Source organism: Manacus vitellinus, unplaced genomic scaffold (assembly GCF_001715985.3).
Source record: "Manacus vitellinus isolate BGI_N305 unplaced genomic scaffold, ASM171598v3 scaffold_26_pilon, whole genome shotgun sequence".
Lineage (NCBI taxonomy): Eukaryota > Metazoa > Chordata > Aves > Passeriformes > Pipridae > Manacus > Manacus vitellinus.
In genome coordinates, this window is record NW_021939960.1 from 6,830,452 (window position 1) to 6,850,141 (window position 19,690).

Genomic DNA, 19,690 nt, shown 5'->3' on the forward strand with positions numbered 1-19,690 from the left:
TCCCAACCCCTGTTCAAAAGATCAGACTTGAAGTTTTTTTTTCATGCTGCAAAAAGTCTTATAAGACAGATCAGAGGACCCCAACCCAAAGTCTCTGAGGTCACACTTGGGTCACATCATCTAGTCTGAAACAGATTATCTTTGCTTAGTTTTCTAGTTGAAAATTCAGTGAGGTGGCAGGGGGTGGTTTGCAAACAACTGAGAACTACTACAATGGCCAAAAATTAATTGAATTGGTAGGGTCTCTTTTTTTTTAATTGTTTCATAGGGTGATTTCTCATGGCTTAACCTTAACCAGGGGAAAGGTGAGTCTGTTTGCAGAGCAAATCATCAAAGAGTTAAAGGATGCTGCAGAAGCAGCAGCTACCACCTCAGGATCCAAACACACTACCCACTAAGTCAGATCTAAAACTGGTGTTGGGGGGGAATAAGGGTTGCTGTGCAGCTCTTCTGAGCTGAGAGGAAAAGATAAATTTGAGATCCCTCCCAGGTACCAGTTTTTTGCATAGCAGACACTAAAAACATTCCTGGCTCATGTGCCAGTAAGGACCTGTCTCCTCAGCTCTCATAGCAGGGCATGGAAGTCATCCCTGCTTACATGCAACCCAGTTGTGATTCACTCTGCTAAAATTGATCCCTATCTGTGTAGAAGCACAATATTTAGGACTTTTTGGGGCAGTAAATTTTGCTTCAGTAAGCCCAACTGCATAAAGTTAAGTGTATGTGTGTATACAAGATATATATATATATATGTATGTATCTATGTATCTACACCTATATCTATATCATCTTCAGGCACTGATCAGTCCATCACTGTGCTTCAGGATGTTGTTTTGTTCAGAGAAATAAAAATCATTTAAATTAATTTCTACTCCTGTCTCAGGAGCTCTGTGCAGAATTACCCAATGGTGAAGAATGTCGTATTCTGCCCAAGTAAAAAGGTTGATGAGTTAATGTAAATAATCTACAGTGTTTTGCTTTACACAGACCACCATCAGTTAGAAATATCATAAAGGGAATGGATCAATAAGAAAATGTTGTAGAACTGATACCTCGGTGTTGCTTTTTTCCAATAGTGGCTGTTTTGAAAAAATACTCTGGGTACTTGCGTGAACAACACGCAGAAAAGAGTTAAAAGTGGCACATTATCTTTCCAACGACATATTTAGCCAGTTATTCAGGCTATAATGAAGCTGTGTAATGAAGTCAATGTCCTTGAAAGTTCTTCATCAATTTTTTTCTCATCTGTCAGCATATCCACTTGCCGACACAATATTAATTAAACACAACATTTCCTGGAGTGTTGAAGTGAAGTCCCATCACTGATAATGAACAGGTTTAGGAGAGTCACATCCCAACAAAATTACTTTTTAAACCAGCCTTATTAAGCAGAAAATTAGACCTAAATCACCCTACAACATCCTCATTAAAAGCCACTGATCCTTGGCTGCTTCTATGTTCTAACATCTTTAATTAGCAAACTGCTAGTCTATCTGCCATGATAAATGCTATTAATCTTACCTTTCATTTGCTTTCTCTTAACCTGTCGTTTGCCCACTTCAGGGAGACACACACTTCCACCAGGACTCATTTTACTGTGTCTAATGTCCTTGTAGGGATGAAAAATGTGGCAGTCACGGGTTAAACGTGATGACTCTCCCCACCCTTGCCCCATCACTGCATTTCAGAATTTGTGGATATCTTGGATGGCAGACTTGCTGTGTTTGAGGGCAAATTAAGAGTGTTTTCCAGTAGATATGTATGGAATACTGTTGTCAAACTGTGATAGTAAATCATGGTGCAACTGTGGTTTGGTGCCCTCTCTGCTGCCCTACTTTAACCATGGAAGAGTTATGGACATCAATTAAAATACCTTCTGGGTGTCTGTGAAGGCTCCACCCAGGGAAAAGAAAAGCCTTAAAAACACTATTGCATTTTAGAGTTATAGCTACTAAATCTACAACCTTTGAGTAGCCTTCACAAAGCTTTACAAAGTGACAGCTTCACAGCCTCCTTAATACTTGTCCACAGAAGCTCCAGAATACATCAGGACAAATAACACACTGCATCAGGCCACTCTCACATGGCATTAATTGGATGGAAGTTTACAATGCAGTGCCATACTGTGCATTTCAGAAATGCATTGCTATTTACCTTGTTCCCAGGTGCAAAATGCCACCTTGTATGTGCAGGGCTTTTTTTTCCAGTTTATACCTGTGGAATTGGGACTTTTCAATAGGTTCATCCTGGCTGATTTTTGCAGTGTGTCTGAGCATCATCTTCTTGCAGCGAGTAACATCACCATGTTCAGCTCACAGCTCCTGGGCAACAGAGAAGTACAAATCTGACCTCGCTCAAAGATCTTATAAATTCAGTTTGCCCGGAGGTCAGTCTCTTCTCCCAAGTAACAAGTGAAGAAGAAGAGGAAATAGCCTCAAGTTGTGCCAGGGGAGGTTTAAACTGGATATTGGAAAAAATTTCCTCACTGAAAGGGTTGTCCAGCATTGGAACAAACTGCTCAGGGCAGTGGTGGAGTTCCCATCCTTGGAGAGATTTAAAAGACACGTGGATGTGGCACTTGGGGACACGGTTTAGTGGTGGGTTTGGCAGCGCTGGGTTAATGGCTGGACTTGATGATCTTGGAGGGCTTTTCCAACCTAAACTATTCTAGAATTCCATGACTCAATAGGTCTTTCCAGTGGGCCTCAGAGAGAGGCTCTGACCTGGATTAACATCACATGTTCTGAAAGCAGACACTGTCCACAACCTTCAACTTTCAGACCCTCACTCTGAGATTTGTCAGCATAATTTACTCCATGTGCCCCTTTTCATTTATCTCTTTCATTGTTATCATCCCGTATTATTTAGTGACCAGACATGCTTCCCACAGATATACACATTTTCCCTGGGCAGCTTTAATGAAAGCTGCTTTTAATTTCACATTGCCTTGGGTTATTCTGGCTGCTGATGGGCTGCTTCTTATTTGGGCCAGGTTATTCTATCAGCTAGGAAACAGCAACCTTTTAAGCTCTGATTTTTAGTCCTAATTCTAGCACTGGACTGTAAGGCAGGGGTTTCTCTCTCTGTGTGCCTGTGCCTGAAAACCAGGCCTGTATTCTAAGCTCTCTGTGTAGCTTCTGCAGTCAATGTCAAGAGATAAGCATCCCCAGAAGGCAACTTGTCCACCTATTCTACAGTGACATGAATTACCCTTGGGAAGCTGTTATCTATTATTCCTCAGGATGGAGACAGCCCAGGCTTAATTAGTTGTCTGACTTTTAGATGTTGAGTTAGGTACAATAATCTGACTCCCAGTGATTCTTTTTTTTTCACTCTGGAGCAGATGAGTCATGATTCATATGCAAGGATCGTAGTCGTGAAGCTGTGCTTTTCTAATGAAACCCTTCTCTCACCCCCAATATGTTTCCATTATCTTGCCATCAGGAAATAATTTTTTCTCCTGCACACGAAGACACATGACATGCTCATTTACCCACACACGTGCGAGACCAGATTAACTACTCCATAAATTAGTTAAAAGATTTTCACAGAGAAAATGAAGAGGAAAGACATGTAATTTCCACTTCTCAACTGCTGAATGAATTAAGACACTCTGTCTGCTCCATCCACGGCTATTTAGACGGATACTAGAAATCAAAATTGCTGAATTCTGAAGATCAAGTTTATGTGAACTGAGCTTCTCCAGTCCACCTCAAGTTATTAATGTTTTTATCTCAAAATTAATGGCCACATTGGGTTTTTGTCTTTCATATTTTTGTTGAAGTCTACCATCCCATGTCTGCAAATTTGGGGTATCCTGAATTTTAACAGCTGAACCAAGTGAAATCCCAAACTCTGTGTAAAACCACATCTGAATGGAAATCTAGATCAGAATAAACTTTACTTCTAACTCAAAGTGAGCGTTTCAGGCCAGCAGCTGGAATAATGTGGTGAATGAATCATACATCAGTGCAGCAAACCGATTGAAAGTCATTAGAGAGTCATCAGAAGATTTGTGACGAAAAAATATCAGCCTTGGCCATGATGGGAGTGGTTCTGAGACATTCCTGTCTGAGTAGATACCCCTCACATCACTACCAGGATGAGCCACTTTGCGCTGGCCAAGTCCCAAAAAACCCCAACCTGCAGACCCTTGGAGGAGCTTCTAGAGAGGTTTAGATTATATTAAAGTGAAAAAGACAAGTCTTACTCCTATTGCAGGAACTGGTGGGAATTCCACTGCTGTGCAAATGAGCAGAGACACACCTTTTCATCTGGGTTGAATAAAATATCTTTTTAATGCCTTAACCTGGTCACTTGGGTTGTCTCATTTTAACCAGAGCACTCCTCATGCCAGTTCCATTAATGCTATTGGGTAGGTGAAAATAGTTCTTTCATTCCAGACAACTAAAACCAGCCATTAAAAGTGTTTCAGCCAGCAGAAATGTATGTGTTTCAGCCAGCAAATATGTGTGTGTGTGTTGGGTGTTACACAGGAAATCATGGGAAGGGACAGGGAACAGAAATGAAGTGCCAGAATTCAACTGCCCAAATAATGCTGATCACAAAAAGTGAATTGCATGAGGCTGGCATTTGTTTCATTTGAAAATGAGAATACTCTCTGAAGTTAGGAAAGTGATACTGGTGTGGAATCAGTGTCAGAAATGGATTAACTCCATGGCATGAAAACCAAAAGCTGAGTGTCAGACCGGGAGGGGAATTACAGGTGTGTAAGTATAACCACCTCAGGCTGAGAGAGAGCACACTGGGGCTGGTTCAAAACCAGAGGCCAAGCAGGGATGTGACTATACAGATAAAAAAAAAATCCCCATTAGAAGTGCCTGTTTTCCTTACAAAAAGAACAGGAGTTGTTCAGCCAGTGATAGCACCTCCTCCTCCCACTGTATATCAGTCCTGCTTCCTTCCTGGGGTTACAAGCTTTGTGCAGGACTCTGAGGCGGGAGCCTGTGGCTCAAACAGTGACAGGGACGCAGAGAAAGCAGCAAAGGACAGCCCTGTAATGACACTTCATGTTACAGAATGGTGCTTTCACAGAGAAACGATCCTGGCTGGAGCCTCTGCCGCCTCCCCCATTGCAGGGCAGAAGCGAAGGGCAGGAGACAGGAGCTCAGAGAACCAGAAAGCTGCGTTTGGCAGCGAGGGCATGCTGCTGTAGCAAAGCATTTCATAAACTCTGGCCCAGATTCTCCCCTGTGACTTGACCGCACTCAGCACAAGACGAGGATTGGAGAACAAAGATGGCTTGAAGCCACCTTTATGCTCCTCCACTCCGGAGCAGCTGGGGACTGGCTGGTCCCCAGGGTAGGTTCAAGTAGCCTCGGGCTGTTGTAGCAGCAGGAGACTTAGAAAACAGCCAAGATGTAGCTACACCTCCCTTTCCATTGGCTGTCACTGCTCCAGAAGGAACCAGGAGGTGACTTGGGTGACACCACTGCCACAATAGAGGCTCGATCTTTCCAGGGACCCCAAGCATGAGGAGAGAGAGAGAAAATGTCAGTGCAGATGCTGCTGGGGAGGCAGAGTAATGTGCATCTTATTTAAGCAAGCAGGAAACTAAGATCATCTGAATTCAAATCCAATGAGCCACTCCAGTCAGTGTGTGTCCATGGGCAAATGCCTTGATCTTTTCTGTGCCTCAGGGCAAGGCAACTGGAGAAGGAAGTCAAAAGCAACAGAATTTCACTGAAATGATCAGATGCCGCTTCAAAATTTGATTTAACTCCAAAACTACAACAAAGTAAATATCTTCAGACATGCGTGCTCAACAAGGTCAAGAATTAATTTCTTATATATTTATATAGGGACTAGTCTGTTTGCAGACTGGATCAGGGTCCGACCGAGGGCAGAAGCATTTAGAGAGAATTTGCAAGGGTGAGAACTTCAACAAGCAGTTGAAAGCAAAAAGAAAAGGAAAAGCTCTTGCCTGACAAGGGATTTTGGTTTTGCTTTTGATGAAATCAAATACAAGATGGTTCCCAAAGAGAGAGAAACATTTGAGGTGTTCTGTGCACATTGCTTATCCCCCCACCCCAAAAAGGGTATTTGTGAACTGCTACAAGCAAACACTGGAAAGAAGAGTCAAGTCAGAGAGGAATAAGCTCGTCTATGTTGTGCCATCTCCCAGTATCAGGATTATTCTATACAGTGCCACATCCAATTGCAAGAAGGACCGTTAGGAGTAACAGAGCTCCTGTAACTAAAGTGTTTTCTGTCCTCAAATCTTCCAGGAAACTGACTGAGGCACAGGAGGGAAAAAGCCAAGGGGAGAAAACTTGTTAGAAATAAAATCATATTTTCTTGGACATTGGAAAGAATGTAAAACTGAGCCAGAGGCCTCCAAGTCAGCAGCCATTTTAACATTTTGCAAGAGATTTTCATCTTTTTCCCCTACAGCCTCAGTTCTGCTGTAAACACTGAGTGCACCCACTATGGCTGTCAGCTGCAGAGTTTGCTTTACACTGAAGCTGCCAGGAGATAAAAAATACTTAATGTAATTCTCAAATGGAAGGCATAAGGATTTCTTCATGACATCTGTGTGAAGAGCACAAGACATGAGACTTACTTTTAGCAAATCAATAAAAATCGGATGGATGCATTTGGAAACCTGGAAAAGCAAAAATGTGCAGGTTCTCTGTGGTCCTTACTGCAAAGCTGCCGATGGCAGAACGGGAAACAAACACCATGTCCTGTCCCAAAACATCACTTCTTTTTATTAGGGGTAAAATAAAATGATGAAAAATATTATTCTTGGGTTTGTTAGCTTGAACAGGTCAAAGCAATTTTTCAGGAGGCCGGTGGTTTTCATGCGATGACACTTTCTGTGCTACGGTCAAACGATGTCGCACAAAGTTTCATGAAAACGTGACAAAACCAGGCCAGTAAAGCCACCAAAAAAAAAGATGGAAAAAAGACACATAAGGTAAATAAATTATAGAATCACCCATCCATGCATACACATAGGCACAGGTGCAATGTATGTGAAGACACTATACATGTGCATTAACATATGCAAGTGGATGTGCATTTTACACCAATAAACATGCCCACACACAGAACCACGTTCACCAGCACAACCCAATTTTGAAAGCTTTTTTTCTTCAGCAATCAACTGGGTGCCCTTTGCTTGAAGGCAAATACAAGCACAATAAATTCCTTACTGGTAGCACGGAAGAGGAAACTCCAGACCACGGAAAAGTTCAGCACTGGTAAATTCTGATGAACACCATTACTGTGATTACTGTTTGGGCACAGATTTGCCCGCCTCATTGTCATTTCTTATACTGCATCAAGCAAAAGGCTGGTGGGGACCTAGTACTGCTGTCGCCCAACTGAATGTGACCTTTTTTGGGTGACCGCGCTGCAGTGGGGGTTTTCCTCCTCCTCTGGGAAAGCATGAATAAAAAAAACAAAACAACAAAGTGCAGGCCAGAGGATGCAACGTAAGGTTTTAATAAGCGTAGAAATTAAACAGATGAGCTCTTCGCTTTTAAATGTCAGCATTGTGGCTTCCCTGTCATTTGCAGCGGGAGAGGGAAGGGGCTAAATATCTTGGGATGTGGCGAGTTTTAAAGCGCATAATGATGGCGATAAAAATCTATAATGTCAGTTGCCTTGTGGCAATCAACAACCATTTCACATTATGCTTTGCATCTTAAGGTTTGCGGCCAAAAAACCAGATTTGCCTCTGTCTCATTAAAATAACGAATGCAGTCCGAATGGATCTGCAATGATTCACTGTACGTCACACCAAATCACGACGCTCTTCGGAGCCAACTGACTATGGCCTCATTACTTTAGACAAAAGTGGGCTTGGAGGAAAAACTGGGGTGATGTTTTTTTTGCTCAGCCATGTTTTTTCCCTTTGAAATACTTAAGGCAAAAGAGCAGATAGGGTTGGTTTTTTTTTTTGTCCCCCCCCCCATTGGTAGCTGAGGAAGGTTGGGTTGTATTCATAGTACAATTCTGTATTGATACACATTAACAGAAACAACGTTAGGGTTAGCATGGGGAAAGATAAATTAAACAAATAGAAATGGCATTAACAAAGCAGATTTTAATGAACATGAATGACTGATGACATGAAAGACTTAAAAATTAAAATAAGCTGTTAAATAATTAAATATATATATATATTTTAACTGTTTCACTAGGGCAAGGAGTTTGAAAACCAGCCTGCTCTCCTTCTCCCTCATGTAAGACCTTAATTACTTGTGGTCTGTCTTCTGCAAGTCTTTATTCTACAAATTTCACTGCCTTAAATATAGTAAGAAAAGAACCCCTTTATTCTCCACCTGAAACAGCTTGGCTTAATATGTCTATAAATTAGCTTATTGTAATGTTAATACTTAAGATTAATCTTTTTGGCCTTAAAGAAGTATGAAGGTTACGTTCAAAACTGTTTAGTATTTCAGGAATAAACATTAACTCAAATTTTACTATCGTTAAGTGAAGGTAAGGCATTTTAAAAAAATTAACTGGATCATTTTAAATCTGTCTATATTTATAAAGACAAATAGAAATAAAAATTTCAGGCAATGGTTAAAAGATTTAATGTGAATTTTGACTACGGAAAGATTATATAAAGTCCATGGTGAAAATCATACTTCAGAACATATGAATGGATGGCAAAGACTTCAAATAGATTATTTGTTTTGATAATTGTTCAATTTTCTCTTAAGCATATATACCTTATTGTAAAGAGAAAATGATTGATATTAGGCTATTTTTCCACCAAAAAGAAAAGTTTTCCAAAAAACCCCATGCAAATGTATTCTGAATTTGATCACAAAATATGTTACATACCCATTAGGTGTTTTTTATTTCAGGTAGAAGAAAAACCATCTGAGAAACATTCATGGAATGACTGATTTAAATGTTACAAATCCCTGAATTTTTCATCTCCTTTTGAATGGAATGCCAAAGGGGATTAAAGACTAAAGACATATCACAAACAAATTTACATTATTAAAATTACTGTAATCAAGAGTCTTTTCTAGCCTTAATCAGGATTAGTGAAAACAGAAAAAAAACCCCAACTTTTCCACTGTGCAATACTAATCAAAATTCTATCAAACGACAGATAACAAAATAAAAGCAGTTCTGAAAATTGAAAATATTGGATGGTGTGTTCTAATAATCTTTAGAAGCATTTTCACCCGTTCAGGTCAGTGCAACGATTTCTCTGCTGATAATTCACGTGGCAGGCAACGAGCGCAGGTAAAATAAATCTCAGTAACGCTCCAGAGCCCGACCTCTTTTTTCAAGAGTCCATCCAAATAACTCGCTGGAACACACATTATAGAAGGCAAGGTGGAATGCTTGGTTTTGCTCACCTAAACTGTAAGCTAAACAATTCCAGCTGTTGCAAACTGGGCTAGAAACCTGCCGTATGCGAGGACTCAACCTCGCCCAGCGACTCCCACTGCTGGGCTGGCAACGAGCAGGTTTGGGCTGAAGAGCCATGAAAGCTTTCAAATGAGGTCTTTATCCACGGTGCCCTGTGCTTTACACGTGTTACAAGGCTAATATAGTAAAGGGATAAAGCTTGTACAAGTTTTTCTGGGCCTCGGGAACCTCTTAAAGGCAGCATTATGTTGGGTTTAGAAACCGCCACTGTGCTCGGCAGCATCAGGCCCCACCTCGCAGTCGACAACATCACCAGGGCTGCCAATTAGTAAAACAGCATCAGGATTGGACCCTACCTTCACTTCACTCTCGTAAAGTGTCAACTGCTCTTTTGAAATGGAAATTACAGAAATGGGTATGTAAAGAACAATACCAAAAAGTGATCTGAGAACAATGAGAAATCACTTCCTAAAGTCTGGGAAACAAGCTCAGCACCAAGCAATATTCAGATATTATGACAGCATGTCAGAAAATCAGCAAAAGGGATCAAAGGACAAGGAAAGCTCCATGATTCTCACTGTTTCCTTCCAGGAACTCCAACTGATTTAACTTTTTGCTGGTATCTGAAGTAGACAGCTGCCTTCTAGGCCCTCCATCTTCAGACCTGTTGCTCCCCTGTATTTGATTAAACAACGTTTTTCCTTGCAGGCTCAAGACTGCTAATGTTAAATCTTGACTGATGCGGTGGGAGCTGACAGCACTTTCCAATTCCCTGTTAATAAGGTTATGCATATTGGTTAAGAAAACCTTTGCTTTGGTTAGTGACCAGAATTCCACAACTTAAAAAAACAACAGACAGCAGAGCAGCACAGAAGGGCAGCACTTCCTCTTTGTGACACCTCATGAAGTTGAAAGAAAAACTAAGTGAGGTTAGAAAACAATATATTACATTTAATTAAAAGCTGGGATTATGTTTTCTTCAAATTATGAACATATCAGGATAATAAGCACATTAGAACACATGAACTGCATTTCAGTTCCATCTGAGCATACAAAACAAATCCTCCTTGGGAAAAAAGAAGCAGGCATCATAACAAGAACATCTGAGCAGGAAAAAAAAAGATCTTCAGCTTTTTTGAAGTCCTCCCTTTATCTTCTCTGAAACACCAAACGGAAGCAGACACTTAAAACCTTACATGGTACACAAAATAAGTTGATTTGTTTCTCGTATGCCAGAGAAGGGGAAAAACAGATGACAAGTTACAGGACGTCATCCTCAGGATAACCACGCACATCTGCAAGGTTAGCACCGATGCTTCACACACAAATGCAATAGCTCGTTTATCCCCTCCCAACAAAATCATCTTTTCAGTGGTATTAGGCATTCACTTGGAAGCAGTTTTAGCAGCAGCTCAGTGTAAATCACCTCGGAGTAGATGCCTTCCTGCCACAGGAAATGCGAAGGGCTCGGTCTGGGCTTCACCTCTGTACGAGTTCAAATCCTGCAAGTCCGTGGTGGAGAGAAGCAACTCACAGGACTGAACTTTCAGATTAACTGAGAAGTTAGACAACTTAATTCTGGCTTAATATTGCTTGTTGCAGGAAAAGTTATGATTGATCTTCTTTTTCCTTTTGAATTAAAACCGCTGTACTCTAAGGTCAATTTTAATAATGATTTACAAGTTCCTCTAGTATTGCTTTGACAAATTCTACACTTGTTTTTAATACCTGACCTTTTAACAGCACTTAGATACTCAAGTTTGCTATTTTTCCTATGAAAAAAATTTTTTAATACAGGCTTTATCATCTGTATTTTAAATTCCATATTTAGTCTCCTGAGATTGATTGATTCTAAGTGGGTTCTTGAAGAACCTTCTGAATATTTCAAGGACTCTCAGAAGGTGGATTTTTTACTATTCCAGGTAGATAAGGTAGGATGAGCAAGTTGTTACTGATGTAAATTTAAGGAAGAGATTTAAAACAATCACTGTACTAAACCCCATCATTCCAAAACCAGCTTGTCTCTAAGACTATAAAGACATTTTTAGGCTCTGAAATTAGTGAGCTGCTTTTTTTTGGTGATAATTATTGGAGAAAGAAGCAATTATAAATTCCATTATTATTAGTGTTAAATCTTTAACCAAACCAAACTCAGATTAAATATTAAGCTGTTAAATACTTTATTCTCCAACTATTTTAGTTTTGGTGAAAAATGAACCCTTAAATTAATCTCCATTTAAATATTCTCAACTGCTAAATCTTCTCTAATTTTAACCAGAAGCAACATACATCTACTTAAAAATCATGATTCTCTGTTTAGGTGACAGGTTTGGGTTTTTTTTCCAAAATGTTATCTAGCAACAACTCAGTCTGCAAAATTTTAAATGACCTTTGCTGATCTGCAGTTTCCAGTCATTTTTGCTTCAGTAGTGGTTTTGGTCGGCTTTCACTTCATCAGATGCCTTTTGAGAGTACATTCAAAATTTTGTTTTATGGAAAAAGAGATAAACTGTTCTGTAAAACTATTCTGTAATTAAAAAGAAAAAAAAGAGGAAGAAGTGAAGATATAAAAATGGAAACGAGCAGGAACCAGTTTTAAACATATGTCTTTATGAATGAGGCTTAATCACACACTTGGTTCTCCAAACACAAAAAGTCTTTTGGAAATGTATTAATTAAAATTAAGTGCCATGGACAAGCGGCTTTAGAGGGATGGCAGTCCTTTTCAAATTAGCATAACACTAGCGACAGGCATGGAAATTGGTTTAATAACCCTAAATAGTTACACCCCACTCCTAACACAAATGGCCACGGACAGCTCGAGCCCCTGAGGCTGCGACTGTACCAGTTTACGTGGTTGCTCTGACATTGGGTGGGTATTCCCACCCAAACAGAAAGCACTGAATGCACCTCAATTATTATTATTATTATTATAATATAATGACTAGTGAAGCATAAAAGGCACCAAAGCGTCGAACACCATAAACCAGAAAACCAAAGTAAAACCAACACAAGCAACACCAAAAACTCAGCCAGCAAGGGACTCACTTTGTAACTTGTACAAACACAGTCAATATTAGCAAGGGATTATTAGTTTAGTTATGATATTAAGTGGCCCAAACCCCACAAGTAGGTTTAGGGTCAAGCTGTAGATTTAAGAGAAAACCAAGCCAAAGGGATAAGCAGAGTCTTTAAGCGATTTCCTTCCCTGCCATGTTTTCCATGGGTGCCCTCAGAGCCAAGCTCCCTGCTATGATAACCCCGGTCAAACACCACTTTCAGCATCCCCCAGCAAGTGTCAAAATGCACAAGCAAAATCTCTACCTGCTTAACTCTTAAATGTCAGACATAAGCAACATTTTTGTGCACTCACAATTCATGAGAAACTGGAGAAAAAAAAAACAACCCTGCTGATAAAGAGCTGAATATCCACAAGCTTTTTCCAAGTATTCCAATCATTCCCCTAACTTCACATAGCTGCTCCTGCTGCATCCATCTCCGCTTTACCTGACTTCAGCAGGAGTTTTGCTTTGACTGCCAGCTGGTTTTAGAGACATGTAGGACAGAGAAAGTGGTTATTCATGTCTTTTATTTATTATAAATACATATTTATATGTTAAGTGATCTTTTGCTTTGTTTATCATGATGAGCAACGACTTTGGAAAATCATCTGGAAAACTTAACCAAGCTGAGAAACAGGCAAACAGCAAGCTTAGATTAGCATACAATCACAGGTTCCTCCCAGTCCAAGAACGGGTTAATTTTTTAAGTGCAAAAAAAAAAAAAAAAAAAAAAAAAAAAAAAAAAAAAAAGAAAGCATCTTTCTTTGAAGCATCAATAGTTTTATCAAGAGCACTGAACTTCCCCCCCTCCCATGTGCTGACCAAATGATTTTCAGTTGAATTTGCAGGTGCAGTCCAACCCAGCCGGCTATAGGACCCCCACCCGCTCAGGAATCTGAAACATTGCATAGTTTGCACCTGGATTTTGCTTTCCTGCCCTCCTTTGATGTATTTTTAACACAGGTCGATCATGCCGGAACAGACTCACTGATCTTTCCATTTCCAGATCTCTCTCCCTCTCTGTTTTTCTACAGTTTTGGTTCAAAACTGCTCAGAAACTTTGTAGCTCAGAGCAAGTGGAAAAGCAACATTTACGCTCACAGTCCACTGACAGGCTGGGAAGGAAATAACTCTACAGATGAAGTTGCATGTGGGGGGTAACTAAACAAAGTAGAAAGTGGATGTTTTGGGAGTCCACGTGAACTGCCAAATATTTCCAAATGGGGAGAGGGGTATTTAAGAGATGCAAACAGAAAGAAAACCCAGACTTAACTGATGGAAGGAAGCCAAGGATGATGGCAGTGGAAAGAAAAGTGCACAGAACTAAAAAAATAAAATAAAAAAAAAAAAAAAAAGAACAAAATAAAGGAAAAGCCCGAAGAAGGCAGAAGTCAAGGCTTGTCGTTACAGTGTTTGCAGAGGGCGGAGGCGGCTCCTGTGAAGGCAGTGCATTTCTCGGGGCAGCCGGGCACGGCCGCGCCGCCGAAGGGGTAGACGGGCGACTGTCCGAAGGGGTTGAGGGTGGCGGGCAGCGGGGCGCTCAGCGCCTGGCCCTGGTTCAGGTAGGCCACCAGCCGCCGCATCTCCTCCAGGGCCTGCGCCTGCATGAGGATGTAGTTCTTGGCCAGGAGCAGCGTGGCGATTTTGGAGAGTTTCCGCACCGAGGGGCTGTGCGCGTAGGGGATGACGGAGCGCAGCCCGTCCAGGGCGTCGTTCAGGTCGTGCATCCGCCGCCGCTCCCGCGCGTTGATGCTGAGCCGCAGCGAGCGCTGCTCCTTGGGCTTCTTGCCCAGGGCTCCCCCCTTCAGCTTCCCCTCTCGCTCGAAGCCCGCGCCGCCCTTCACCCCCGGCTCGAAGCCGTCCTCCTCGTCGCCGCTCTGCTCGCCGCTGCTCGTCCGCCGACTCTGCCCAGCGCCCCGGGATGGAAGTCCGCCCCGGCCCCCCGGGTACGCGCCCCGCGGCCCTCGGCGCACCCCGCGCACCGCCGCCGTAGGCGAAAGCCGAGGGCCGTAGCCGGGGCCAGCGCCAGGGTTACGCTCGCTGCCCAGCGACTTGAGCTCGGCATCGCCGGGGAAACCGCGCTCGCTTGCTGGCGCTGAGCGGAGAAGAGGGTGGAGGAGGAGGAGGAGGGGTCCGCCGCCGCTTCCGCTCGGCGCTGGCGCCCGGCTGGGGGCGGGCAGTGAGCGCGGAACGGCCCGCGACTATATCCCCGAGAGGGCGCGGGACACTCCCACCATCGGAGGGAGCGCGCCCTTCCTTCCCTCCCTTCCCTTCCCTTCCCTTCCCTTCCTTCCCCTTCCCTTCCCTTCCCTTCCCTCTCCCTTCCCTTCCCTTCCCTTCCCTTCCTTCCCTCCCTTCCGTCCCTCCCTTCCCTTCCCTTCCCTCCCTTCCCTTTCCTTCCCTCCCTTCCCTTCCTGTCCGCTTCCCTTCCCTTTCCCTTCCCTTCCCTTCCCTTCCGCTTCCTTCCCTTCCCTTCCCTTCCGCTTCCCTTCCCCGTCTTCCCCTGATCCCCTCTGTCCCCTCTTCCCCTCTTCCCCTCTTCCCCTCTTCCCCTCTTCCCCTCTTCCCCTCTTCCCCTCTTCCCCTCTTCCCCTCTTCCCCTCTTCCCCTCTTCCCCTCTTCCCCCGGGTGGTGGAAGCACCAGGGGCACACGCAGTGCTGGCAGCAGTGGGCACGACTTGAGATCTGGTTGTCGTGGTTTAGGTGGGATGACAGAGGAGGCACCTGTTGTGCAGGGAGATTTCCAAGGCAAAGGCCCTGTCTATTCCCATTTTCTTCAGAGGCTCAGATTGTTCCTCCCTTCCATGTGCCAGGAAAAGGTTTGATCTGTAATGGTCCAGCCCAGCTCTGGAGGGACTCTCTGCTCAGCTGTGGGTACCAGTAAGTGAGTGTGACACTTGGATAGGAAACCACACCAGAGCCTGCAGGGTGTGAGGAATCATCACTGTGACTGGTGGTGCCTGCTCCACAGAGGAACCTCGAGGAGCTTCTGAGGCAGCCACTGGCAAAGCTCAGAGCTGCATGGTGAAGAATAATCAGGATGCTTTGTCCCATGTTCCTGGACTGAGATAACAATAAGGGCCTAATCTTTAATTGCAACAGAAAGAGGTCCCAGTTTCTTTTTTTTCCTGCACTTTGCAGACTGTTTCACGTTACTGAGATATATTTTACAGATAGTACAAGGGCATTCCAGGCTTTCTACAAACATGACATACGCCTGGTCCAGGCCCCTCAACCGTCTGTTCAGAAAGGATGGGATGAATCCTGTGCAGTGACACATGGATGTGAGAAGGTGGATATTGCCTAGGGGCAGATGCAACCAGTTGCTGCAGATGCACCTAGTAGGTTATTTGCTGTAGTAAATAGCTTGGGTGTTAAGGTGACAGGAGGCTTTTTCCAGAATGTATTCTGTTTTTCTCAGGCCCTCTATGAGCATGGTTATCTTGTCCTCTTCCCATCACCTCCCTCTGTGCTGGCTGTGCGCTAACGTGAAATGACGAGCTTGTCTCTCTTCCTTCTCCACATCAGAGCCAAGAACTCCGAGATGTGCAGTGACACATTCACCCTCTGTGCATGCAGAGCTGTTGCCTGCAATGAGGCTGTTCCCCTGCTCTGTGAATGTACATCTGGAAGGTTGTGTTCCTGTAGCTCTGTCTGAGCCTGGCATCAGAGTTTGCACAACATTTGTCCATCATACTTTTCACTGATCTTCTCTTATCTCACCTCCAGTGTTTGAATGTTACAATATGGTCATGTCTCTCTTTTGCTCCCCTTATCAGGCTTATCCGACCATGAAGACCAATTACTGGTTTTAGTCACTTAATTGTTTTATGACAATTGAAGCACTTAACTACTCCTGGGACAGATCACTCTATATATTCATGGTGACACTCTATATATTCCTTGTGACTTTCAAATACAGGTGAGCACAAAAGGACTTCTGCTCATCTCTGGAGTCAGTCCCACACTCCAAGTAATAACAGACAAATGGAGGGAAGTACCAGAATATTATCACTGGCATAAATCATTCCCATGAGAAAGACATAGAGGAACTGTTAAAAGCAGGATTGTCCCCTGCTAGAAATGATTTACTCCTTTTGTAATGTGTTAAGATCTTACAATGAGAAGGACTAGTAGTGTTACAAACTTTCAGGAATCCTGGTTGTTATAATGACATGCTGCAAGTATTGCCAGCTTTCTAAGAATGTCATGTGCATGTAAGTGGGCTGAAAATTAGAAGTAAACACTTTTCACACAGGCTCTCTTGTGGTTTATTAAATAGATGAGTTCTTCAATGGTTATTTCAACACTGAAGGGCAGCTTGGGAGGTATGTCAGCTACAGGAGAAGAGAGCAGAAGGATTTTCTGCTTTACATGTAACTCCAAAATGCACAGCTGAGAGAAATCACTTGGACCCTGAATGAATCTTAAATCAAGTTGGTTTTAATGTGCTACCAAAAAATGCACACAGAAGAATTTGCTTTGGACTTTGTCCTTTCATTTCAGCTGTGAATAGGCATCTTTGAAAATATCCAACCTGGTTCCTCACTGCAAACTGAGAAACAGGAATTTAGATTTTGATGTGTTGGACTAGAACACAAAAAAGGAAGACAAAAAATTACCAGAAGGGAGTGACTCATGTGGAAGAACATGGCAGAATATAAAATCTCTTCCAAGTGCTTTGGGGAAAAATGGACATATGCAGTAGGAAATAAATTTATCACATGTTGTAGAGTATTTGCCAGCTTTAAAGTGGGATTTCTTTCTTCCAGTGTTTTACATATTCAAAACTTGTTGTGACCATTTAATAATTAATAGCAGACTATCATCACTGCAATTATGATAGTTACTGTAACTGTAAGATCCTTGAGGCAGGACCTATACTTTGATTAAGACTCTTTCACGTCACAAACATTTTACAAGCAATAATTTGATTACTGCTTTCCCTGTATCTGGTTCCATACATTCAAGGAGTTTCTGTTAGCTTGACAAGGCAAAATCTACAAAGGAAAACACTTGCTGAGCCATTTCCAGGGAGCAAAGCACGAGTAGCACAGCCTGCCAAGGCCATGCTGTCCAGTATTTGCTGTGGGGGCTGTTTCAGGACTACAGTTCCCAGGTTCAGCTGCAGCTTGGAGAATGCACTCATCCTTCCAAAGGAAAAAAGTAAATTTGGAAGTTGTAGCACCTGTTAGTGCAGCAAGAGCTTGACTACAATTTATTTCAGTTTTGATTCAAAGAGAGGGAGAAAATAATTGAAATAATTACGTATTTTCTTCAGTTTCGGCTGTAGTTCTAAAGCCATGCACCTGAACCAAACCAGGCATCTCCCAGAGTCAGTGCCCACTGTCTGAGTGTCCAGAGGGCTGGAATGAGATGGGATGAAGCTACACAGCAAAAACCTTTCTCAGATCTACATGTTATCTGTCTCATGTAGTTAAAGAACTCAGAGTTTGGGGTGGACACATTATTGAAATGTGTAAGAAAAATAGTTGCAAAGATTGTCACATTCATTTAAAAGCTTCAGTTAGTTTGCTGGATAACAGCATTTTTGACCGAGGGACCGACTCGGTTGGTTCGATCAGAAAAGAGGAGGGGGAAACCGAGAGAAACACGCCTCCATCCCTATCAACCACATTTGGATATTCAAAGTAGAACCAAACAAAATCTCTTGAAGAGAACAGGAGGAAGGAGGTTTAAGAGAGACCAATACGCTCTGGTCGCGTGGTTTTTGTTCGGACGGGGGTGTCTGTCCTTCTCCCCGCGGTCGGTGCGAGTTTGTTCGGACGGGGTCTGTGTCCTCCCCGGTCCCGTGCTGACATCTAGCGACCACCGGAGAGGAGCGGGCACCCACCGCCCCCGGCACCCACCCGCTTCCTCGGCATGGAGGCAGAGGTGGGCAAAGCGCTGCAAAATCAGAAGTAACCCTCAAGGCTGACGGGCTCAATAAGACCCGCGAGCGCTCACGGGTCTCAGGTTGCAATCCCACACCTGTGCTTTGGGTACCTGCCCCCTAAATACAGCCCTGCTCCGGCGGCAGCTCTCACTGCTGCGAGCTCAGCAGGTTTTGGATCTTTTATTCAGGCAAGCACAAGGGGAGTGGAAAGAGGTGTTAAAGTATCAAAAGGTGTGAATGGATCACTTTCCGTTGAGTAAAAAGGATGGTGGGATGAGCAGAGTTACTCTACTGGAAGTTCACTGGAACTGCTGGAAGTGGTGAGTGAATACTTCTTCCCTCAGTTGTAATGGTAGAAAATCAGCAAGAAAAAACAGGTAGAAAAACCCCACAGCTGTGGCAATGCTGTGCTGGTTCTGGCCATTTGGAAATGGTCGGTAGGTAGAAGCAGAAATTCGAGGAAGGGAAAGAAGGCAGAGCTCAGTCTGGCAGGTGTGTGGCCAAACATCCAGGTCTGGACTAGCCAGAGGTCACAGCTGTCACCTGGTAGCACGACAGGAGTGCAAGAAGAACTGGAGCTGCTGAAGTGTTAGTGTCTAACAGCTGACTTCTTGTCTATCACTTGTCTATCACACAGCTGAGACTTTCCTCTCAAAAATCCCTCAGTGATGCAGGAAGACATAATTTTTATTTTATCTTGTGGCTAAGGCACAGGACTCTGGATATAGGACTTCTGTTCTACCTGAAGCTCACTCAGGTCCTAACAAGATTCTGATTACAAAACCTGAGAGGTTAGGTGGGTGTGTAGTCTGTGCTTATGATCCTCCTATACTAACTGTGTATCATGGTAATATAAAAGGCTTCTATAACTGTCTGATTCTGCCACAGCTCCTACAGCTTTTCAGAGCAGCCTGAAGAGTGTCAGTACAACAGAATGGTCAATATTGGGTTGCTCTTCAGACAAGTGATGACAAAGAAAAGCCTGCACCAGCAGTTGTCCCCTCACAGACCTAGGAGCACACTTTATGAAGGGAAGGAGAAGATCCTCCTGCAACTTTGAAGGTTATTTTGAAGCAGTTTATTCAAAGTAAGTTTGTTTAACAAGTACAAGCCTCTAGGATAGGTTTTGCTCTGCTGATATCACTCAGTCATATTTTTTCCCCTTCACTAGATGGCAGCAAGAAGATAGGTATAAGAATTTACAGGATTATAATTATTAATTTTTTTAATACAGTAAACAGAGAGTTTTCAACTGGTTTCTTGCTTGCATTGATTTCTTTGGCAGTCCCTGTACACACACAGCCCTCAATAACCAAATCGACCAGCAGCAGGGTGGTGGAAAGCACTGGTAGGTGCCTGACACGTC

The 19,690-nt window shown here is 43.0% G+C and overlaps 1 protein-coding gene across 1 annotated transcript in view; it reads right to left on the bottom strand.

Annotated features, from left to right (window-relative positions):
* Positions 1-13,160: 13,160 nt before the first annotated feature.
* BHLHE23 (basic helix-loop-helix family member e23) overlaps positions 13,161-19,690 on the bottom strand; it is a 35,534-nt gene continuing 29,004 nt past the window's right edge. The window contains 3 exon segments of the mRNA XM_029960395.1: positions 13,161-14,329; positions 14,332-14,365; positions 14,367-14,523. Of these exon segments, the coding sequence (XP_029816255.1) occupies positions 13,820-14,329; positions 14,332-14,365; positions 14,367-14,523 (701 nt within the window). The 3' untranslated portion in view covers positions 13,161-13,819.